The sequence below is a fragment of the Convolutriloba macropyga genome, chromosome 11 (genome assembly GCF_964194025.1).
Source record: "Convolutriloba macropyga chromosome 11, txConMacr16.3, whole genome shotgun sequence".
Lineage (NCBI taxonomy): Eukaryota > Metazoa > Xenacoelomorpha > Acoela > Convolutidae > Convolutriloba > Convolutriloba macropyga.
Window position 1 is genome coordinate 11047420 of NC_134478.1, and position 25116 is coordinate 11072535.

A 25116-nucleotide genomic window follows, 5' to 3' on the forward strand; every position below is an offset into this window, starting at 1 on the left:
AAACAACTCCTCACTGAACCAATTATTTCATTTACTTAAGTATTCAAATCACTTCAAAACAAAAAGAGATAAAAAATATGAAAAAACAAAATTCAGACTTCCAAAAACAGATCTTCCAAAAATAATGCCAAAAATTCTCCTGTTCGCAAATCCAAAACATTTTACTGCAACAGATCGTGCCAAAAAAGAGTTTGTAGATATGCAATAAACAACTATCAATTGATGAACTAAGCTCGAAAGCTCCAAATTGTGTATGCAATCATTTTCTCACCCAACATCCGACACACACGAATTAAAAACGATTAAAGTAAAAAGCAAAAACATCAATGAATTTAAGAAAATGTTTTGTTCAATGAACGTTCATTATTTACATACTGAACTATCTAACATTGAACCCTTCATCTAACCAGAAATACTAATAAAATATTTTTAAATACATGATTTATCAAGAATAAATCATGCGGAACGCTCAGAATGGCAAAAACTTTCAAAGTTAGACAAAAAATGGCAAAATCTTTTTTACGAATGTTTTTGCATCAGAAACCAGTAGAAAAATTTCGATTAGACAAACGTAGACAAAACTAACAAAAATACCATCTTCCTGACGACTTCTGGAGTTTAATAAAATTTTGAAGACGGAAACACGAATTGCATGGAAAACGTCTAAAACGGCAAAATAAAGATAACAACTGAAAATTATCAAATAGTATACTATTTACTGCAGATGGTCGAAAAACATTCCAAGCGTACTATTATTGGTTAATAAAAAAGAAAATTTTTTGGCAGTTTGCCAAAAAAAGACGGAGTTTAAACTGGAAATTTCTGTGAAGAAAACCAACGTGATCAAAAATTTTACTCTCTCAGCGCAAAGCTGTTCCTCTTTTTTCTCGCTATATATCGAAAGTTTATTGAATTTCACGTGTGTGATTGCTTTTTACATACTTTCAGTACTAATCAATCTTTTTAAAGCAACAGATATCAACGTAACAGAGTAGAAAAAAGAGCGCCCCAACAAAACAAACAACTCGAATTGTTAAAAAAAAACACCTAGGAGAAGACTAATAATTGCTACACTCTATTCCTAGCTATTCGAAAAGGAGCCTTACCTAATAGGTATCTTTTAGTGTTCTTAGTTCTTTCAATAGGGGGAAACTTATTTTAGTTTTTGTTTAGCAGTCTCATCAATACCATCAATCAGTACCATCAATTTCCGCACGTTTCATGTATTTTTTATCTTTTGCATACACTAAAAAGCTTCGTACGGTATGGTACCAAAAAGCTACGTACAGCATGATTTCTGCTTTCAAATTATGATTAGTGCTTCATAAGCATGTTTTGCGCTAAGGCGTGAAAAAAGTGTGAAATTTAGATGCTTTAAGAGAAATTTCATTCTCACTTTCTCCGCTTAAACAGATCAGACGCTTTGTTCTTTCACCGTTTGCCAAGTAGTTACGCTAAAAGACGTCGGATTTTCATGGTTTAAATTACAAAAGCAACTCAACTTGAAATCAAGATCCAGTGCACAGTATGCATACAAACTTTGCCTGAAAAATAACACTTTCGAGACCCAAAAATTGAGCGGGACCTTCAAAATTGTCAAAAATGTCAAAAACAGTTGGTTACGACGTTTTGAAAGATCCCAAAACCTCACTGGAGCGCATAACGCTTTCTTTTGCTACGATTCATTTTCCAAAGGTACAATTCTCAAAAAATATGGCGTTTTTCCAAGAAATGCTGCAAAAGTCAATTTGAAGAAAAGCAGGTGTTTTCGTTCAAAATGCTTATGCTTAAGACGCTTTTCTCGTTCTGGCAGAATGTTGTTTTTACTAATGAAACAAAGGTGCGCACCTCCAGCGATGGAATAAAGATCTGAATCCTATTGAAAATTTATTGGCAATTTTGAAGCAACGATTACGAAAACAAAGTTTTTTGGGAAAATATAGAAAAATTGTATGAAATTCGGAATGAAATTGATGCAGACGTCGTGAGAAACCTGTATGTGAAACTATACAAACCGTCTACTAAACGTTAAAAAAGCTGAAGGTGTAATGACGCGTTATTAGAGAACAAATTTGAACTCAAAATGTTATATTACTCGATGTTCGTACTGGTTTAAAAAAAATCTTCATAGTGTATGTCATCCATCAGCTGTTAATAATTTTCAAAATATATTGTACTAAATTTTTTCAATCGTTTCACTGCAACAGAGATACAAATTCAAAGAAATTAAACTAAGGCTAAGTTCTTTCTGTCCGTTATCGGTCGTCATCAATTTTCCTTTGTCCAAATTTTTGTTCTGAGGTGATACTTTTGTCCAGTCTGATAGCGAGCTCTTAAATTTAAAAAAAAACTTGATTTTGCCTGCGGCTCCCACCTCAACCGAACTTTAACAAGGAGTAACCAGTACCGTAATTTACCTCAATTAGCATATCCAGTCTTTAATTCTATCCAAACTATGAGTCATAACTCAGGTGCAACCAGAAAACTCATTTCAGTTCAAAAATTTTATTAATTTTGCTGTATCCGCTAAAAAAAAAACTTCGCAAAAATTGGTCGCACAAAACAGGGAAAGGGAAGCTGGTGTGTTGGTTTAACTTCAAATCGATTATTAAAATGCTTATTGGTTAATCCTTACTTCATAACTAGCAGATTGTAGAATATCTCTGATTGTGATTTACTGCATCTACATATATTCTAGTACTGCAAAGGAAGATCAAAAATAGAAAGCTCGCTTCTCAAAATACTAAAGCATGTACAAGTTTGGTCGCTCATCTTTAATTTATTTGATTAAGCTAGAAAATCTATAATATGAGCAGAAAAAAGATATCGTGTTCGAAGCCACATGGTTCTCAGTTGTATACCTCTCTGCCTTACTGAGAAATTTATCTCAACATTACAATCGGGCTCCGCAAACGAAACACAAATATGCTTTAGCAACGCAAATGCCCAAAAATAATTGCATGCAGATGGCGACTTAAATAAAGGAAACATGTAATAAAAAGTTATGGGCATTTCGCTAGAAGACAAAGTCATCATGTTTTTGGCATACAAAGCCAACCTTAATAACCAAGATACACAACAGCCGTCAATTAAGTCACTCTCGAACAACAAGGCAGAGGTTCGCTTTGTTATACTTAGCTTAATCTTAATGAGTCTAACCTCTCAGTTCAAGGGGTACAAAGGAGGTAGTGTAAAACTATCAAAATTCAAAAAGTTTTTCATGTCATTACTTTCTGCTTCTTGAGCAGCTTCAGTGAACCGTTTAAACAGTGCCTACAGGGCATCAAATGGAGCTACGCACAGCTTTAGCATCATAGGGCTTTGCCAGCGTACCCCATCTCCAACGAAAAGCGAGAATAGTAGCCTGGAAGCGCACTTCAGACCACTGATAAGATTTAATATCAAAACAAGAACATAACATGCAAGTTGGTAGAAAACAACCGCAATCGATACCCATTGAGGCTGATTGAGATAGTAAAAGTAAGGAAAAAGGTTTTCCTACAAAAAAAATTGTCTGATAGCTGAGGCTAATTACTGCTTCCAAACGTGAGGATACATTTGTATCAATGCAAGGCGAACTAGAAATTGCAACATCGGCTAATTAAAGCAAAATTTAAGAAATGGAAATCGGCAAAAAACCCACATTTACAAACATAGCCAGCAGATTGCCGGAATAGCTGCGAAAGAACAGACTTGCGTGCAGTATGATAGAGATAGAAACAGATACAGATATAAGTTGAATAAGTTATCGACGCCACTCAAAAAGCTATGTAAAAAAATTAAACGATAAAGAAATAAAGCATGTTACAATTCATTGCACAGAAGTCTTTTCATTAGGGACCCTTATTACACATATGAGTTCCTTTGACCTTAAACTAATTCAAAATAAACTTAAATTTTAATGTGCAAAAGTCATTTTATTGAGTGAGGGAAGTCACTTATGATCAAAATCTAATCCCGCAAAAAACTTCTCGCAAAAAATCTAATCACGCACGCAAATGCCGTCAGTGAGAGGAAAAAGTCATTCAGAAAATTTGACTTTTCAGCTTTGAGGTGTGAACAAATGTAAAACGAAAAAACACCGTCAGACGAAACAAAAAACCAAGCGCACCGCAATACAGCTCCGCTCAGCTTACAGCTTCGCAGCTATAATAAACATTTCAGAATTCGTTCGGGAACAATTAAAAAACACATAGTACCCAGGTTAGTAAATCCTCAAGTAAATCTTCAAGCCCTCATAGTGACTGCACCTGACTAACAGTCTTTTGTCCAAGGTTCAGTTCTCACCTGTCTACGTTGAGCCTTTCAGCTCATTGACCTCTCTCGATATGTTCGCTTAACCGTGCTGCTCAATGCTGCTCTCAAAACATGCGCTTCCAGAGGCCCCTAAACATGCAAAAAAAATGTCCAATTTTAGAGCTCAAGCGTTTAATATATAGGATTACCATTTTTCATCTACCAAACACAAACAAATTAAAAAACGAATTAAAAAACGGCTCGCGTCGCAAGAAATGCTCTCTAACAACACGCCGCATGGTGTTGATTAGAAATTTTGATGAAAACACAGAATTCCGAAATCATAAAACATTAGCAGCCCCTTGAGGGATTAAAAAAAATACTATGCACCGTTAGAACATTAGAACATAACCGACAAAACGTCGGAAGAAATGCTCTCGAACGACTAATGGCAGCTCTAATCGATTGCAGCCTGCTTCAGTCGGGCGGGGGGAAAGAGGAGCCTAAATGCGACTAAGAAGTTCAATAGTGGGCTTCAAATAACCACATTAGAGGTTAACATATACCACTTAAGATTTAAAGTAAAAAATGGCACCCGTTTCGGCGCACTTTTCATCTGACATTTAGTATTAAATTGCCGCCAATTGTGATTGAGAGAGAACTTTAGATCACGCAAAATGCAAAAAGTCAAGGGCGTAAAAGTCAAAATTCTCAAGCAAAAATTTTGCATAAAAAAGACACACATTTACAATAATTGCTATGAACTTCGTTCAAGAGCAAATAAAAAAGATAGCCATGCAAATCCTGAAACAATCCAAAAAATAGAATGAAAAATTAGTATTTTCGATACTTTTGGTCTCGGCATATTGAATGTCAAAGTGGTTTCAATTTAAGAAGGCAACGGGGAACAAACAGAAAACTTGTCATCTGAGGATATTCATTTCTCGAAAAAAAGAGCAAGTAGGAAGAAGCGGCCGCAAGCTCAAAGAATTTCCATTGACCAATTGCACTCTAAACAGAAAAGGCAGAAAAATTCAAAAGACTCAGACGAAAAATTGAGAAAGTGAAAAATTGCATAAGAAAAGACCACAGGAGCAATGCAATCGCTACAAATATAAATGCTACCAAACACATAAATAAACGCTAAAAAAACATGAAAAACTGCAAAATTATAGGCTCAAAAATTTACTCCTCTTCTAACCAAAAATCCTCTTCGATTAGTAAAAAAAAGGCAATGCAGGATTGCAAAAATCATATAGCCAATGATAGATCTGGTTCACTATCACCATCATCGCAGCTAATGAAAAAAACCAACTCAAAGGAAGTAAAGCTCAGCACTAAATTTTAACATTAAGAAAGTCGGATCGATCACGCGATAAATTAGAACACTGGAAAGATGGCCAAGCAAAAAAATGCATTTAGAAAATCACTCGCGACAGCAATGAATGCTTCAAACTTCATTCGAGACCGTCGAAAATGTATGAACATCTAACATTCAATTATCTAACAAACTCCATAGCAAATACAGACAGTTGGAAATCAAAGTTTTACAGTCCGTAAAAACAAAAACGTCCATCATCAAATTATAATATCTTCTCCTTTTCTGGAAACTCTTTCAGTTACTGAGGTCACCTCAGGCAATACGATCAATCATACCGATTTCATCAGTGACCGTGTAACACAGAGTACATCACAATGAATATCCCGCGCACCATATTATTTTGGTACAAAATTTCGAATGGAGAAATCAAAATTGTCTTTAATCCCCGGACCCTCCTCCTTTCCGTCTGTCGATAATCTTTGAGATCTGTTCCCACTCTCGATCGAGTGCCTTCTTTTCGTCTTTGGGTCCCACGTGTTGTTTGCGAGTTTTCCTACCATCGTTCATTTTCACGCCGAACTGGAACGCCGCTCTAGAAAACAAACAATGTCAGTCAAAGCATGAATACATTTTTGACAAACCGAACGATATAGTAACATCAAATTCTCCAAAAAACTAATATTTTGTTATCTGCTGGAATAGTTCAATTTATTATTCTTTATAAGCAATAATTTTTACAGACGCAGAAACTATTTATAACTACCCAACCGGCCCGTCTACCTATCAAAGCAAAATACGTATTTTTGTAGAAAAATCGTTCATTATTTTTTAAACCACCATATGAACGAAATAGCTTGTATTAATCAGCCCGGAAGAATTATAACTAATCATAACTGGACAGCACAAAAGGGAATTAAGAATATGAATTGTATCTTACTTGGGAAGTGCCTCCTTGCTTGACATGTAGTTACTGTACTCTTCTTGAGTCTCGAAATCCCACCTGCCTACCGGACCCTTCTTGTTACCCTAAAACACGGAACATACAACATTATATATCATTTGTCAGCTGGGCTAAACCGTCCTGTCAGCGATTTTAGAGCTTCAATTTATATTCCAATAGAAAAAAACTGCCGCAAATAAGGATGGGCTGTAGTTCTCAATTCTTATTAGGGTCAGCTCAGAACAAAATGCCCACTTCTTTCTCGTGTAGTCACAATAGTTCATTGGCGAATCACGTTATACCAAAATTGGACAAAATCGATGCCTTCAAAAGAAACAAAATATATCTTCAAACGTCGACGAGAGCGAACTAAGTTACGACAGACAAAGCGATGGCGAAAATGCTCTCGTATAGAAAACCAAAAACTGAAACAGAAAGCAGAAAATTGAAAAATGGCCGGCAGCTTGCCGATATTGCTGCGGAATGGGGACTTCCGTGCCGTAAACTTCAGATAGGAACAGATACAGAAATGAGCTGAAGAATGTATCGGCGCCTCTTAAAAAGCTGTTTATAAAAAACTAGACTTTCAAAATGCAAACATGTGCTGAGAGCGAAAATTTTGGCACTATCAAATCAAGACACAACAGTCGGGGCAATTTAATTCAGTGGGTAGTATCTTAGAAAGCTTTTTGAGTGCAAAAACTTCCGACAATGGAGGGGTTCGAACCCATGATCTCACAATCAGTCACCTCAACCACTCGTCGATACAGGCTTTGCAATAGACAACGGGAACAAAAATAAGAGTGAAAAGCCACGAAATGTCAAGCCAAAAATGTTCTAAAACAATTGTAAAAAAAAATGACCGTGAGACGGCCAAGAAAAAAAGACAGCAAAACAAGTTCTAAACTACAGTCCAAAGAATTGAATAAAATCAAAACTTGACAACCTAGCACATACGAGGAACAACTTTCGATGTTTAGCACAGCATATAACCATGCTTTCAGGAAAATGGCTAATTTAAGAAAGAAACAACTTTCATTCCTCTTCTTTAATAAAATCGGTGGGTGAGTAAATCTAATAACAACTAAATTACGATTCATAAAACGCTTACGCCAGCTTTGAAGAGAGCCAATGAAGACAAAGAAGTGGTAGGATTAAAAAAGTGGTAGGATATAATTTGTCTTCGAAACAGTGGCATGAGAGAATCATTATAAGACGGACAAAACAAGAAAACCATTGACCGCGTAAAAAATTGGGCACTAAAAAGCAAATGAAGCCATTTAGAGGTCTCTTTACTGCGGGTAAGCAAAGCCGAAAAGAAAGGAGAGAAACAAGCACGCGCAAAAATCATAATTTTTGAAAAACCAATTAGGCTCAAATTTGTTGGAAATGGTAGTTCTAAACAGAAACCAATAAACGAATTCTATTATGCCTTATTAAAAGTTAACTGCAGAACTCAAATAAGAATAATTGTATTTCACTAGAAAGCCGACAAGACTTCTCATTAAGGACATTTAGTGACAAACGAACATCACGAACAGCCAACACGTTTTAAAAATATTTAAATTCAATAAAATTTTGAGAAAACAAAACAGCTAAGATCACAAAACTAGCTCAGCAGCTGGATTAAGTTATTTATGCTTCATAAGAAAACCGTTGAGACCTGTCACTCGAATGTCTGAGGAACAAGACATCAAAAAAGTTTAAAAATTCGAACATTCAATGTCGAAGTCAGAAATATAATTACCTATCAAACGAAACGCTTCCATAAATCTACCAATATTTCATCAGAAACCCAGTAAGACCTGTCATTATTGAGCCTATGTAAGACGGCGTTACAACAAAAAATTGTTACATGCAAAACTCAAAACCTCATTATTATCATTTCATCTAAATAGTTTTCCATATTCCTCATTCGAAATTGGACAACACGTATAATCAGAGAGTATAAAAAACAACACGTTAAAAAGAGCAAAAACACGGGAGGTTCAAAGTCTAAGGAGTGTTCAGTTAAAAGACAAAATTAACTATGATCTCAAACCCATAACTACATTAAAATATGCCCAAATAAACAAAAATTGACAAGAAAACAAACACGGTAAAAACTGATATAATAAATTTGCAACATAATTGGCAGATTGCCATAAATAGCCGCAATAGCTTCGTAGATCTGCATTCTCAAAAAAGTAGCAGTAAAGACAAACAAAAAATAGCATTTCATTGAAGGCTGAGAATGTTATATTTTGATTAAGAATATGTAGAAAATATTGCTGCCTCTATAACCTTCATTTAGAGTGACACACATTCACTTGACCTAATACCTTTGAATTAAAGTATATAAAAGTCAATAAAAGTAATGAAGTCATTTTTGAGAGTCAGGTAAGTAAGGTGTGACCAAAAACTTATTCACAAGAATGAACAAAAAACCCCGCTCCAATAAGAGCGAAAAATGACATCACGCACGCACTTCAGTTGAAATTGCATGAACGAATGAACAAAAACCAGATTTGAAGTGGCTGTGACGTCATATGGTTGTAACAAAAATCATGACGACGAAATAAAAACATAGCCGGAAGAATTCCGGAAACGACTCGAATTAGAAAAGTGACCATCCTCATTCATCTACAGCACATTCTACATAATTGTACTTAGTGAAAAAATAACCGGAAAAATCATGATAACTGACAAGAACCGATACATTCGAGAAATTTGAATATATTTGATAAAAAAATCTGATTGTTTAATTTCAAAAGTGACTTCAAAAACACAATTGGCCGCAGACTCTGCACAGCAAGTAGATTGCAGCAAAAAAATCAGCAAATGACAGACAACCTCATAAAATAGGTTCATACAGAGATTTTCGAGGAAATGGGAAGAAGATGACGGACCAAACCCAAAAAAAGTATACTTAAAAAATTTTCTGTAAATGCTAGACGCATTTTCCGAACAATTAATCAGCAAATATGCTGATAACATTCTCTCAAACATCAGTCACCTATCCAATATTTGAGAAAGAAGAAATAAGCAGCAATTAAAACATGAAAAAGGGCAAAAAACTTGAAAATTAGGAAATTGTTTAATTTACTCAAGTGAGAAGTGCCCTGTTTAGCTTTCAAAACTCTTCCCAACCATTAATCAGCAAACACTTTCACCAACTTCTGCAAGATCATCCAAAACGCAGGAGAGAAATATCAAACGACTATTGGAAACAGCCAAGAACAAAAAATCTGACACAAAACTTTGTGCAATTCATTTAAGTGAACAGCGCCATGTGTAGACTTAAAGTGTCACCTCAGAGAAGCAACACTTGTACAATAAAGCTTAGCTAAAATTTGACCGAAAACAAAAATAGCGCAAAGTACAAGATCATTCCTCAAAAAGATTTGAATGTTGAGAAATCAACAAAAAACCGCCAAACAGACTCCTAAAAAAATTTCAACCACAAAAGTCTGCAAATGCTACAAAAATAGAACAACACAAAAACTGATGGAAAAGCTTAAAACAAAAACTAATATCTTATGCAAAATGGTAAATAGTGTTAAATAGCTGAAAATTGAATCTAAAAGTCGAAGACTTCAGATGGTTAAAAATTCTTTCAAACACACAAAATATAGTTAACATAACTGTGAGAAACACTTGTGATTTAAAAACAAAAAATGCTTTAAAAAGTCGCATGTTATTAAAAAATTTTGCTCGCTTAGCGATTATTTTTCAAACCTACTTTTTCGCCCTTTCAAAAAAATATTATGAAAAAAACACCACTCTATCTTCTCTGCTCTTGGATTCATTCTGCCGTTTGACCTAAAAATTTCGTTTCCACATGCCGCATTGAGTTTTACATCCTGTTTTAGATACACTCCAAAAAATTACTGATCTAAAACAAGCACATACAATTATTTAGCAGTCATGTCTGACAAAACAAAAATTACACAGTCAACTTTGTGTCTATAAAACATTTAAAAAATAATAGAGATTCGAGAAATTAAAATACTTTGCAAAAAAAAGGTGTCAAAGAATCAAAACTATGAAAATTATTAAAATTGTAATTAAGAAACAAATTTTCAATGACTCTCCAAGATTTAGCGTCAAAAACTAAATCAGTTTTCGGAATACGAAATTATACCACTGGCTGAGCACAGATAGACTTTCTCTACTAATTTACTGAACTGAACGAAAACAAACAAAAAACTAAGAACTTGGACAAAAAGCGCAAAAAAAAAGATTGTGTAAAATTTTGTAAAACAAAAAGACCTGACGTTCAAAAGAGATGTTCAATGCATTAATTGGCAAACGAAAAACATCATTAACACTGAAAAAAGTCTGCTTAAAGATTCAAAAAGGAAGAAATTAATGAATAAATCCAAAAATTATAATAATTTGAGGAAAATGGGCAATTTTACACTTGAAAAGAATTAACAGGCTCTGCAAAACTTTGTGGTATCAGTCTCAAAAAGTTGCATATTTATGAAACATCGATCAACACCAGTTTTTACAAAAAACCATATCACAAATTTAAAAATTGAGCCAAATGGACGAAAAAATGGCTTAAAACGGTTATCTATATGCGCCTTTCTCCCAAAAACATTTTTCAAAGTCAAAAAGTCAATCACTGAAAGCAACGCATGGTCAAATAAACTCTCTCGCTTCGCAAAAATTTGTTCCCCATGGCAGTTTTTCTTACTTTCGCTTTTAGGTCAAAATGCAGCATGAACAAAACTAATTCCTGTATAAAACAAACATAGCCGGCAGCTTGTCGGAAAATAGCCACGATAGACGCTTGGGGCCCTACATGAATTGAAACAACGAAAGAGATTAGATAGACAGATCGACCACCAGTCCTTTAATTGACCACTAGACTTTTTGGGTTAGCTTTGGACTGTCATTTTTATGAGACACAAGCTCTATAAGGAGAAAGCCCTAATAGGGCTTTTCAAAATTATGATCTTTTCCGTTTGTGCCCTCTCAGCTTAGTGGGCGCATATTATTTGCATCCCTCAGATGCACGTGCAATATTTTTTACATAATGACTTACTATGTAATGTCACGTACTCTGTAACTGGGGGGCGCATAACGTACTGCGGGCACAAACGGAGAAGATCCCAAAATTAATATTCCAAATCAAAAACTCAAGACTCTTATAATCAAGAGTAAGGGCATATATGCTTGCCACTACTTAGATGCACACTATTGACCTTTAACAAGTAAATATTCATAAAATTCAAAGTTCCGTAAGTGAGTTCAGAAGTCATTTTTTTGAGTGAGGTAAGTCATTGAATAAGTCAATTCCAAGAAGTCAGGGTAAGACGAAACAAAAATCTGTTAGACGAAGTAAAAAAAAATTAGGAGCGCTATAATAGCCGCCTGGAATTGAGGATTCGGTTATTAACAAAAACCCATAGAAAACTAATACTCCTCTTTGAGTCGTAAAAAAAACCAAGAGAAGGCCAATAATAGCCCCAGCTATTCCTGTGGGGCTATTAAAAACAAATAAAAAAATACCGAGACAAGCTCTAAATTACAGTCCAAAGAATTGAATAAAACCAAAACTTGGCTATCTAGCGCATAGGAGCAACAACTTTCGATGTTTAGCACAGCATATAACCATGCATTCAGGAAAATGGCTGAATTTAAGAAAGAAACAACTTTCATTCCTCTTCTTTAAAATAGGTGGGTGAGTACATCCAATAACAACAGCTATATTACCATTCATAAAACACTTATACCAGCTTTGAAGAGAGCCAATGAAAACAAAGTGGGAGGATAAAAACAAGTGGTAGGATTTCAATTGTCTGGGGCAGGGGCAAAACGGAAAAGATCCAGCTTTAGCTCAACTTCCGGGGGATGAAGTGGGGAGGGGGTTGATGAAGTGATGGGGGTCAAATTTCAAGAACCTCCCTTCACACCATAAATTTATGTCTCCAAAACAGTTAAGTCGAATTGCATACTTAGTATAGTAAGAAGAGAGGCTCTAAGAGCCTTTAATGCCCCCGGGTGCTACTTGTTTATCCCATTTTTGAGGACAAAAAGTCAGAAGTGTAAGACGAAAACTCGGTCAAACAGAAAAATCGTATAAAACAGACCAAGGGACTAATATAATTGCTACAAACTTTGTTTGAGAGAAATTAATTATAACCAACGTCAGTTTAAAATCCATTCAACACAAAATGAAACACCAAAAAGCAGGAAAAAATTGTGCTAGAAAATTAAAACTTTCCAGCCAATACTCTTCTGGATTTTAAAAAACCCGGCACACATTGCCGAAAAACAGCCACCGTTGATTCCCATAACCATGAGTGGAATTGAAAGCACAGAAAAGTAAAATATTGATTTTTCTACAAAAAAATGCAAAAAACTGCCAAAAGTTTTGATGTCATTTAGACATGCCCCTTTTTCTTAAAAAGAACAGATCTTGAAAAAAGACAGCGTACCGATACAATCCAAACCCTCATATTGTAAAAAAACAAGAGCGCGTCATTATAGCTACGCTCAGTGCAGTCCCGATAAAATGACCTCGTTTTTTGAATTGATAAAAAAAAACAATTCACAACTGACCATGTCCATTTTGGTGAAATCAATATCATCATCTGAGTCGTCCAGGCCCCCTGCAAATCCAGCTGCGTCTGGGTAGCACTCGAAATAGCCATCTGGTACAGCCTTGGGCCTCTATTCCAGGTCTTCGGCTATCCTTTTAGCCGCAGAGATTGAATCTTCGGGAATTGCGGCCTCGCCAGCCCTGAAACGATCTCTGAATTACTATCGTATGAGAAAGCAGCAAAAAAACTCAGGAAAATTTTGCCATGCAAAAATTTATTGACAAAAATAGCTGAGTGAGCCGCTAGCTTGCAGAGAAAAACAAAAATATACCTTCAGATAGTTGAAACAGCTTTCAAATAGACATGCTCACCGTAAAAATAGAGATCAGATCAAAACTGAGTTCACGGTTTTACTGTCGCAATCTATTTAATTAAAACAAAGCTGACAGATTGTCAGAATACAGCTGCAATCTCTCCGCTACTCCCAGACCTGCACTCTCAAACATTAAAGACAGAAACATAAATTTCAGATTTTTTTTTACTAATATTAGATGGTAGAGATGTCATATTTTAATTTAGTTTTAATTTAGTAAAAACTGTATAACCGCAGTTAAAAGTAAAAAGCAGTTAAAGAGTAGTACGAAAAATGAAATAAGTGATTTTGATTTTTGCAAGATGCAAAAGACATTAAATGAGCGTCAAAGGAAAAACATCGGAAAATTCCTGAAGTTTATTGAATCATTTCTTGTATTGAATTAGCAAGTAATTGAATGAACATAAGAACTGAATTATAGGTTTATTACAAAGACATGAAATCAGAACGAAAAACTTAAGGTGAATATGTAAAGGTGAACATGCAAAAGGAGAGACAAAGCAAAAACATAGCTAGTAAATTGTCAGCAGTTTCAACAAACGGAGAAGATCCCAAAATTAATATTCCAAATCAAAAACTCAAGACTCTTATAATCAAGAGTAAGGGCATATATGCTTGCCACTACTTAGATGCACACTATTGACCTTTAACAAGTAAATATTCATAAAATTCAACGTTCCGTAAGTGAGTTCAGAAGTCATTTTTTTGAGTGAGGTAAGTCATTGAATAAGTCAATTCCAAGAAGTCAGGGTAAGACGAAACAAAAATCTGTTAGACGAAGTAAAAAAAATTAGAAGCGCTATAATAGCCGCCTGGAATTGAGGATTCGGTTATTAACAAAAACCCATAGAAAACTAATACTCCTCTTTGAGTCGTAAAAAAAACCAAGAGAAGGCCAATAATAGCCCCAGCTATTCCTGTGGGGCTATTAAAAACAAATAAAAAAAATACCGAGACAAGCTCTAAATTACAGTCCAAAGAATTGAATAAAACCAAAACTTGGCTATCTAGCGCATAGGAGCAACAACTTTCGATGTTTAGCACAGCATATAACCATGCATTCAGGAAAATGGCTGAATTTAAGAAAGAAACAACTTTCATTCCTCTTCTTTAAAATAGGTGGGTGAGTACATCCAATAACAACAGCTATATTACCATTCATAAAAAACTTATACCAGCTTTGAAGAGAGCCAATGAAAACAAAGTGGGAGGATAAAAACAAGTGGTAGGATTTCAATTGTCTGGGGCAGGGGCAAAACGGAAAAGATCCAGCTTTAGCTCAACTTCCGGGGGATGAAGTGGGGAGGGGGTTGATGAAGTGATGGGGGTCAAATTTCAAGAACCTCCCTTCACACCATAAATTTATGTCTCCAAAACAGTTAAGTCGAATTGCATACTTAGTATAGTAAGAAGAGAGGCTCTAAGAGCCTTTAATGCCCCCGGGTGCTACTTGTTTATCCCATTTTTGAGGACAAAAAGTCAGAAGTGTAAGACGAAAACTCGGTCAAACAGAAAAATCGTATAAAACAGACCAAGGGACTAATATAATTGCTACAAACTTTGTTTGAGAGAAATTAATTATAACCAACGTCAGTTTAAAATCCATTCAACACAAAATGAAACACCAAAAAGCAGGAAAAAATTGTGCTAGAAAATTAAAACTTTCCAGCCAATACTCTTCTGGATTTTAAAAAACCCGGCACACATTGCCGAAAAACAGCCACCGTTGATTCCCATAACCATGATTGGAATTGAAAGCACAGAAAAGTAAAATATTGATTTTTCTACAAAAAAATGCAAAAAACTGCCAAAAGTTTTGATGTCATTTAGACATGCCCCTTTTTCTTAAAAAGAACAGATCTTGAAAAAAGACAGCGTACCGATACAATCCAAACCCTCATATTGTAAAAAAACAAGAGCGCGTCATTATAGCTACGCTCAGTGCAGTCCCGATAAAATGACCTCGTTTTTTGAATTGATAAAAAAAACAATTCACAACTGACCATGTCCATTTTGGTGAAATCAATATCATCATCTGAGTCGTCCAGGCCCCCTGCAAATCCAGCTGCGTCTGGGTAGCACTCGAAATAGCCATCTGGTACAGCCTTGGGCCTCTTTTCCAGGTCTTCGGCTATCCTTTTAGCCGCAGAGATTGAATCTTCGGGAATTGCGGCCTCGCCAGCCCTGAAACGATCTCTGAATTACTATCGTATGAGAAAGCAGCAAAAAAACTCAGGAAAATTTTGCCATGCAAAAATTTATTGACAAAAATAGCTGAGTGAGCCGCTAGCTTGCAGAGAAAAACAAAAATATACCTTCAGATAGTTGAAACAGCTACCAAATAGACATGCTCACCGTAAAAATAGAGATCAGATCAAAACTGAGTTCACGGTTTTACTGTCGCAATCTATCTAATTAAAACATAGCTGACAGATTGTCAGAATACAGCTGCAATCTCTCCGCTACTCCCAGACCTGCACTCTCAAACATTAAAGACAGAAACATAAATTTCAGATTTTTTTTTACTAATATTAGATGGTAGAGATGTCATATTTTAATTTAGTTTTAATTTAGTAAAAACTGTATAACCGCATAAAAGCAGTTAAAGAGTAGTACGAAAAATGAAATAAGTGATTTTGATTTTTGCAAGATGCAAAAGACATTAAATGAGCGTCAAAGGAAAAACATCGGAAAATTCCTGAAGTTTATTGAATCATTTCTTGTATTGAATTAGCAAGTAATTGAATGAACATAAGAACTGAATTATAGGTTTATTACAAAGACACGAAATCAGAACGAAAAACTTAAGGTGAATATGTAAAGGTGAACATGCAAAAGGAGAGACAAAGCAAAAACATAGCTAGTAAATTGTCAGCAGTTTCAAAAATATATTAAAAACAAAACAAGAAATTTCTCTTCTTATTATTAATTGCTGAATGATTTATTAGCTGCTCTCAAATGACATTCATTAGGAGTGACACATACATTGTTGACCTTATCTCGAATAATCTCTACCTCGAATTAAAGAAAAACATTTGATTATGAGGAAACTGATTTTTGAGTGATGTAAATAACGTGCGACCCACTGCCCTTAAAAAGATGTTTTCTGAGAAATTAGTTGTTTTACGACATAATTGAGGCAATAAACTAGTAGCTAATTAGATGTTTCGAGGTGCGGTATGGAGCGGATATCAAAACAATTAGTTATAGCGCGTTTTAAACGTCTTTGGATGCGCGTCAACCATTTTTATCCTCATGATCTCAAAAACAGTTCTTAAACTTAGAACAAAACAATTCTAACATGATGTACAAAAAGGAACACGATTTCTATGTAGTAGTTAAATTCAATACGACTGCCCTTATTTGATTGCAAAAACAGCTCGAATTCTAAGACAGTGTTCTAGTTTTGAGAAGAAGTTTTATCAACTGAAACTCAGGGCAAATCTCCAGTGTTCTGCCAATCAGTTGTTCCACTAATCTGTACTTCGGGTTTTATTGAAAATTCATAAATACGATCTCTCAAGCGGGCCCACATTAGGCTTGCACGATTCTCGGTGTTCGTTGAGTATACAAACAAAAAATATAGACACTTGCTTTATTACGGTACATCTTCAAGCAATTTTGGTACATACTTTTCTATGTTACAACAATTAAATTGTCATCTGATTGTTATTGATAAACGAACAGAATAGAGGCTATGGTCCCACATAAAAATAAGAACCTAATATAACGTTGAAACTAATTAATTAGGAAATAAATGAAAATATTAAGAATATCACAGGCTAATGAGCGGGAAAAATGAGTAGGTGACATAAGCCGTTCAAAAATAGAAACATACCCGGCAGGTTGCCGGAAAATAGCCGTCGTTGATTCCAATAAGCATGATTGGGATTCAACGAATAGAAGATATCGAAAAAAAAAGATTTTTGTACAAAAACATTTTTTAAGTCTGATTTATTTTGATGGCATTTCGTAGTTGAACATAACGTACTTCTGTTTCTTAGAGAGAGGCTACAGGGGCTACTATCAATACCAATAAGCATAAGAGATGGTAACTAAGACTTATGGGAACGACGTTCAAAAAGCGGGCATCTAAAATTGGGCTTTAAGGGTTTATCCAGTTTCTATTTCTGACTTCAGTTTTTTATTCTGACTCTGTTCATTTTGAATTGCTCTGCTGAGCAACTGATGTTTAAAATCACTTTTAGCAGAATGAGAGAAGAGAGAAACTAGCCTTGAGAAGTCAAAAAGACTTCACGCAAAATTCTGAAAAAGCGGCAAAATGGTAAAGCGAAAAAAATTTCGACGAAGTAAAAAAAAATTAGGAGCGCTATAATAGCCGGCTGAGAAGATGAGGGCGGCTATTAAAAAGAAGAAGATGAGAAAATCTTTTCCGGAGTTATCAAAAACAATACCTTCGAATGATAGAACGTTCAAATTGAGAGGGTATGGACTATAAATGCCACTTTTATGAAACGAAAAAAATGATTTAAAAAAGTCGTAAAATCAGATGGAACATCAATATTTTACCTAATTTCAAAACAAATGGTGCCAAAGCCGTTCGATACGAACTGGAACAACTGCGAAAATTGATCTCTACTTCATTAGAAACAAAGTAAGACATCTTTAAATAAACTCAGTAAGCGGGACGTCACAGTCCGTGACAAAAAAACTGAAGACGTAAAGAAAAGACTTAGCCGTCAAATTGCCGGAAAATACCTGCCGTGGACCCGCTTGACGCACATTGGGATTGAAACAAAAAGAAAAAAAGATAGAAATTGACAGAATAAGTGTCAAAGTCTTCTTATTTGGTGAGTAGATTCTTCATATTCGGTTATATTCTGAAATGACAGCTTAATTCAGCATCGAAACTAAAGGCTCTTAAGCATAATACTAAAGCTAGCTAGCAATCGCTTTAAGCTAGCAATCGCCACAGTCCGTGACAAAAAACTGAAGACGAAAAGAAAAGACATAGCCGTCAAATTGCCGGAAAATACCTGCCGTGGACCCGCTTGACGCACATTGGGATTGAAACAAAAAAAAAGATAGAAATTGACAGAATAAGTGTCAAGGTCTTCTTATTTGGTGAGTAATTCTTCATATTCGGTTATATTCTGAAATGACAGCTTAATTCAGCATCGAAACTAAAGGCTCTTAAGCATAATACTAAAGCTAGCTAGCAATCGCTTTAATGAACTTTGATAACCTTATGTACTATGACTTAATGACCGGGCTTTATATGTTCATCCCGTTTCTTTTGATTTTGCTCTTTTGACCTCGGCCGTATTCACTACATCACGTAATTCAATACGTAAGAGAATTTAAAATCCGTTCAGTTGAAACCGTGGGTCAGTCAAGTAAGTCAGAAAACAAGCGTGAAAAATGTGACTCATGTAAAACGAAAAACGAGGCCAAAAGGTAAAGCGAATTTTAAAATAGGAGAGCGCCTAAATAATATAGCTCCTAAATATTAGCCGTTGAGAGGCTGACGGCGGCCATTAAAAACAACTAAGAGAAAGTCAATAATAGATCCACTGCTATTGCTATCGCAGCCATTATTTACAAATGCATGCAATACATGATCAAATTCAGCGACACGGAAAAAAGACAAATCTCAAAATGAATGGACCATAGTCAACAGGACCATAGATAGGACACATGAATAAGACTTACAGATCAGAAATTAAAGCTCAATAAATAAGCTCCAAAACGCGTAAAATCAATAGCATTTTTCAAAAAATAAAAAACGTTAGCTGTCCAATAAAGGACTCAAACAGTTGCAACTATTCACCATTATAACTTGTGTGCTACTTTCCGAGAGATTTCGAAAGTTTAAATGTCAAAGAAGAAAAACAGAACCGGCAAATTGCAGAAAAAACCGCCATTGAATCTCATAACCCCGTTTGGGATTGAAAGAAAAAAAACTTACAAAAAATTTTGAACGAAAACAATTTTACAGAGCACAATATCTTGACCAATAAGAATCAGAGATTGGAAACTAAGACTTATAAGAACAAAGTTCTAGACGCGGGCATCTAAATTGGCCTTTTATGGGTTTATCCCATCCTAATTTTGTTTTTCGATAACAACTCCTTTGATTATAGATTATTTTGCTGAGCAACTGCTTCTTAAAAGCAATTTGAGAAGAATGCGAGAAAAGTGAAACTAGCTTATAGAAGTCAAAAAGATTTCAAGAAAAATGTTGTACAAGCTGTGAACTACGGTTAAACGAAACATTTTTATTCGAAGAATAAAAAATATAGCAGGACAACAATTCGAAGAGCTAAAGAGCATCAAATTTTTTTCTACGGAGTTTAAAAAAATAGCACAAGTCCTGACTTGAAATTCAAAGAATTTTCATTGACTAAACAAGGAAGTAGACAGAGAATGGACTATGAATGGATTCGGTAAACTATTTAGGAAAATTTTTTTCCAAACACCGTTTTCTCACTACATTAAAATTAGAGAGAAAAAAATTCACGCAGCAAAACCACTCGCTTTTTTGCTCCACTTTCTGTTTCGGTGCGATCAAAAGCATCATTTGAATTTGACTTCAAAAATCATAATGTGTGAGCAGATCTTGAAAATGTGTGAAAAAATACAGCGTCGCAATAAAAAGATAGTTCATAATTCGTTTGTTCATAATTTCAACTGGGTATACCTTGATATTTGGAAACATGTTTAAAATTATGCCACAATTTTGATTATTTTTCCCATATATGATTGCGAACGCAACAATATTAGCATTATCTTCATTGGGTTCTATTAGTGGCTGCAAAAATAAAGCTATCTTCACTTGTATAGCAGCGAACCTGTTTTTATTTAATGCACTGAATATCATGCCTCTGCTTAGTAACGTTGCTTGAAAAACCTAAATAGTTTTTGTCTGTATAGCTGAGAAGTGATAAGCTGACCGTATTAATAAAGCTGACTTTGCGCATTTTACAATCCAATAATTTTTTGAAAGTTTTGTTCACGTGCGACAATTTACCTTCTTTGCCACGGTTTAATATTCTCAGCCAAATATTACTGCGGCCCTATTTTCATAGAATTGAAAATTGTATTGGGGCGCTATGAAAATAGGGCCGCAGTAATATTTGGCTGAGAATATTAAACCGTGGCAAAGAAGGTAAATTGTCGCACGTGAACAAAACTTTCAAAAAATTATTGGATTGTAAAATGCGCAAAGTCAGCTTTATTAATACGGTCAGCTTATCACTTCTCAGCTATACAGACAAAAACTATTTAGGTTTTTCAAGCAACGTTACTAGGCAGAGGCATGATATTCAGTGCATTAAATAAAAACAGGTTCGCTGCTATACAAGTGAAGATAGCTTTATTTTTGCAGCCACTAATAGAACCCAATGAAGATAATGCTAATATTGTTGCGTTCGCAATCATATATGGGAAAAATAATCAAAATTGTGGCATAATTTTAAACATGTTTCCAAATATCAAGGTATACCCAGTTGAAATTATGAACAAACGACGCCATCCACGTCACGAACAATTCAGCAAGCTTGTTGCAAAACTTGAACACGTCAAATTATACAAGTCCTCTTTGAGATTGTCCAGAACAAGTCTTACCTCTTTCTGAACTGCTCTCGTCTCCTGTCCAGACTATCAGTCCACCCATCGTCTTCAACTCTCTGCAATAGCACAAAGAGTAATTTAAAATTCCTGAGATCCATTTGCTTCATTCATAACCGAACTCGCTTATAGGATAGTTTTATGGCTATAATATTAACCTAATTGCAAAAGTTGGAAAATTTAACAATTTTTTTCACGTTCTGGAAAGGCAAACGCATCATTTAAGAATTCCTCTCGAACGACTAAGGAGAGCTGGAATCTGTTGCAGCCTGCCTCAGTCCGCGGGCGGGGGGGGGGCTAAATTCGCTTATATGGGCTCCAAATGACGTCATTAGAAATTATTATATACCACTATAACCGCTAATAAAATTTAAAGTGAAAAAATGACATCAATTTTGAAGCACTTTTCATTGGATTTTCAGTAATAAATTACCGCAAAATGAGTTTACCTCCTGACTCTTAGGAATGAAACAATTCATATAAGGCAAAACGAAAAAGTCAAGGGCACAAAAGCCACTCGAAAAGTCAAAACAGTTAAGCAAAAATTTTGCATAAAAACGACCAAAATGTTTACAATAATTGATTCAAACTTCCTTCGTTCGAGAGCAATTAAAACTATTTTACTCATTTTCGTTGCTTAAAACTACAAAATTGAAGAACCTTTAATTTTGTTGAAATCTTATTTGTTGAAGATACATTCTATTTTAACTGCCACTATTTAACCCTCCGGTTGCTGAGTCCAATGCCACTGCTCCCAAGAAAATGAAATGCTGCTTCAGTTTTCGGGAAAAAATGTTATTTCCACAAAAAATTGGAAAAAGATATCCTCAAGAACATATTTTTACATTTCTTCTATCTTGACTTTTCTGCAGTCTCAAAAACCAAAACAATGAAGCAGTTTCAGCTAACTTTTGTTGCACGTTTCAACGAATCCTCGATAAAATTTCAATGCGCGCGTTGACAAATAACTACGCCCCAGGACGCCCGAGTTATTTTTTTACATAGTAACCTGCTATATAGCTTGTAAAAAAGTTTGTTAGTGGAGCAGTAGGCGCAGCATAGATCCCGAAAATAAACGACATCACTTTTTTGTTTTTACAATTTTGGTTTCTCGTCGATTCGATTCTTCTGTGTACATAACAGTTTCTGATTAATTCAAACATAGCCGGCAGATTGCCGGAATAGCTGCAAAAGAAACAGACTGCTTGCCGCATAATAGCGATAGAAACAGATACAGATATAAAGAAAAAGATATCCACACCGCTCAAAGAGCTATGAAAAAAACATTCAGCTAAAAATTAACAAAGCTTGTTGAAATTTATTCCGCATATGCCTTTTGATTAGGATCTCTTTATTAAATATATGTGTTCTTTTGACCTCAAACTAATTAAAATTAAACTTAAGTCATTTAACTGCAAAAGTCAATTTATTGAGTGAGGTAGCTCACGTATGATCAAAATCTAATCACGCAATGACCTAAACACTTTGGCTAGAGAGAGTAAGGAACGTCACGCGCGCAAAAGCCGTTAGTGAGAAGAAGAAGTCACTCAGAACATTTGACTTTTTCAACTTCGCTGTGTGATTAAAGGTGAAAACGAAAATCAGCTCTGCTGTGTGATTAAAGGTAAAAACGAAAAAAGAGCGTCAGTCGACGAAGCAAAAAACTTAGCAGGACAAGTCTTGAACCACAATTTACAGAATTTTTATTGACTAAACAAAAAGTAGCCCTAGAATGGTCCATGACTGGGTTGAAAAACAAATAAGAAATATAGCTGGCAGATTGCCAAAAAATAGCCGCAATAGCTTCGTAGATCTGCAGTCTAAAAAAAACGTTAAAAAAGACACCAAAAAAATCGTCTTTTCATTGAAGGCTGGGATCTATTCTGTTTCGCCCCCCCCCCCAGTGTTTTTTATGACCCCCAGTTACAAATTATATGTTGTTATATAGCACGTTACTATGTAAGAAAATAGCAGGTGCGCCTGGGGGTCATAAAAAATTTATGCTCACTAAGCTGGGGGGGGGGGGGAGACAGAATAGATCCGAAGGCTGATATGTTCTATTTTGATTAAAAATCTGTATAAGTTTTTGTTGCCTCTATTAGCATTAGCTGCTCTCTAATAACCTTCATTTAGAGTGACACACACCCATTTGACCTTATCTCTTTGAATTAAAGTAAATAAAAGTCAATTTCAAAGTGAGGAAGTCATTTTTGAGAGTGAGGTAAGTCAAGTGTGACCAAAAATTTTATCACGCGAATGAACAAAAAAACTCGCTCCACTAAGAGCAAAAAATGACGTCACGCACGCACTTCAGATGAAATTGCATGAACGAATGCACAAAAAGCAGATTTGAAGTGGTTGTGAAGTCATATGGTCGTCACAAAAATCGCGACGACGGAATAAAAAAAATCAAGAGAATGCCAATAATAGCCCCAGCTATCGCTGTGCGGCTATTAAAAGTCCTATCGAAAAATTGAAAAGAAATACAGTAAAAATCAAAGAAAATTCCGCATGTGAACAAAAAACCACTAGTGAGAAAGCGAATATTCGTTCAGACTGTTTTCTCATTCTCCTTAAAAAGAGAATGAATAACATTTCACACTACAAAATTAGTCGTTTTCTCGCTCCCCTTCCTGTTTCGGTGTGACCAAAATCATTGCATCAAGTTGTCTTCAAAAAACATGAAAATGTGTGACCAGATCTGAAAAAAAGACAGCGCCCCCATACAATTCAATACAATTTCTTTGAATTGTAAAAAACCACGAACACTGCGATATAGTGCCGCTGCTTACAGCTTCGCAGCTATAAAAACATTAACTTTGAATGCTACTGACTCAATTTGTTGAATTGTATAGATCTTGGTTATTCTTACACTCATTTACTCGAAATTAGTAAGAAAATGAGCTGATCTTTTGCTGGGGGATGCAAATAATCTGCACCCAATCGGGGGAGCCAAAAACGGAAAAGATCCATATCGAACAGTAGTCTCATCTCAATTGCCTGAATATTGTGATCAAGGCTTTTATTTTGACTCCACTCTTGGTGATACGAACGAAAAAGTGGACTGAAACAGATTGAATTTCACTTAAATTCCAACTAACGCGCATTCTCTCTATGTTTATGGACTTACAGAATCTGCTGGTTTGTCAAAGTAGCTCCCACCAGTTGCGTCTTTGGAGGGGTTGTTTCTACTGCTGCCACTCGAGTCTCCAAAACGACTGCCTCTTTCATCCCTCCTCCCCCCGCTTGCACTCTCCCCCACACCCCGAACTGTTCTAGTACTGCTGCTTGCGTATGGGTCGCCCTGGTGCCGAGATCCTATCAAAAAGTACCAGCATAATCATACCTTCATTGCTCATAAAAAAACATCACTCGTGTTCATCTAGCTTAATTCTTCCAGACATGGCCTGCAGATTACCTAAGCATTTACCTAACTGATGTGAAATATAGATAGCAACAGATACAGAATTGAGTTGCAGTACTTACACAGTTTTTGAAAATTTATTAGTTATATTATTTTTGCCCGCATGCTTTATTTTTAAAACTAATTATAACGCTATATTCTTATATTTTTTAAAATAATTTAACACTAATCTTTCTATCGGAGCTTTTTCTTGACATTGAAATGGTTTAGAGTAAACTCAAGTGACATTGACCGTTTGATAGTTACTTTTAGTTGCAAAAAATGACTAACCACATGACAAACAAAACAGTTAAAACGATACATACCAAGCAGACGAAAAGAAAAGCGGCGAAGAACTAGTTTTTCAAAACGTCCCGTCAAAAAATATCTTCAAGTCCCTGCTTTCCATCAATTGTTCTGAAGTCACATTGTGACGCCATGTCTACGCGAGCAGTGAATACTCACACGACAGTTAAAGAACATACCCGCTAGTATAAAAACTGATAAGCATTAGAGCTCTATACTGAGACTTGCAGGAACAAAATAAAGTAGCGGGCATCTAAAATTGTGATTTACTGATTTATCCCGTTTCAATTATAGATTTCATTTTATGACTCCGTTCATTTTAGATTGATTTAATGAACAACTGCTGTTTACAAACGCTTTGAGCAGAATGAGCAAAAAATTAGCAGACTAGAGAAGTCGAAAAGAGTTTACGCA

General features: G+C 35.4%; 2 protein-coding genes across 2 annotated transcripts in view; both read right to left on the reverse strand.

Moving 5' to 3' along the window:
* Nucleotides 1-5717: 5717 nt before the first annotated feature.
* Nucleotides 5718-13226, reverse strand: LOC142349912 (protein Red-like). The gene is made up of 3 exons (XM_075401758.1): nucleotides 13050-13226; nucleotides 6495-6583; nucleotides 5718-6149 (listed from the first exon to the last, which is right to left on the reverse strand). The coding sequence occupies exons 1-3, from the start codon at nucleotides 13056-13058 to the stop codon at nucleotides 5996-5998; spliced, it is 252 nt and encodes an 83-aa protein (XP_075257873.1). The 5' UTR covers nucleotides 13059-13226; the 3' UTR covers nucleotides 5718-5995.
* LOC142349038 (protein Red-like) overlaps nucleotides 13161-25116 on the reverse strand; it is a 52223-nt gene continuing 40267 nt past the window's right edge. The window contains exons 10-14 of the mRNA XM_075400450.1: nucleotides 24124-24311; nucleotides 20991-21052; nucleotides 15407-15587; nucleotides 13478-13527; nucleotides 13161-13230 (exon numbers count right to left, since the gene is read on the reverse strand). Of these exons, the coding sequence (XP_075256565.1) occupies nucleotides 13161-13230; nucleotides 13478-13527; nucleotides 15407-15587; nucleotides 20991-21052; nucleotides 24124-24311 (551 nt within the window). The remainder of the gene's footprint in view (nucleotides 13231-13477; nucleotides 13528-15406; nucleotides 15588-20990; nucleotides 21053-24123; nucleotides 24312-25116) is intronic.

Bases quoted from the DNA above. Each gene is read 5' to 3' on its own strand.
- LOC142349912 (XM_075401758.1), bottom strand. The intron at 6,150-6,494 runs GTAAGATACAAT...TTTGTTTTCTAG, and splicing joins AGCAAGGAGGCACTTCCCAA to AGCGGCGTTCCAGTTCGGCG.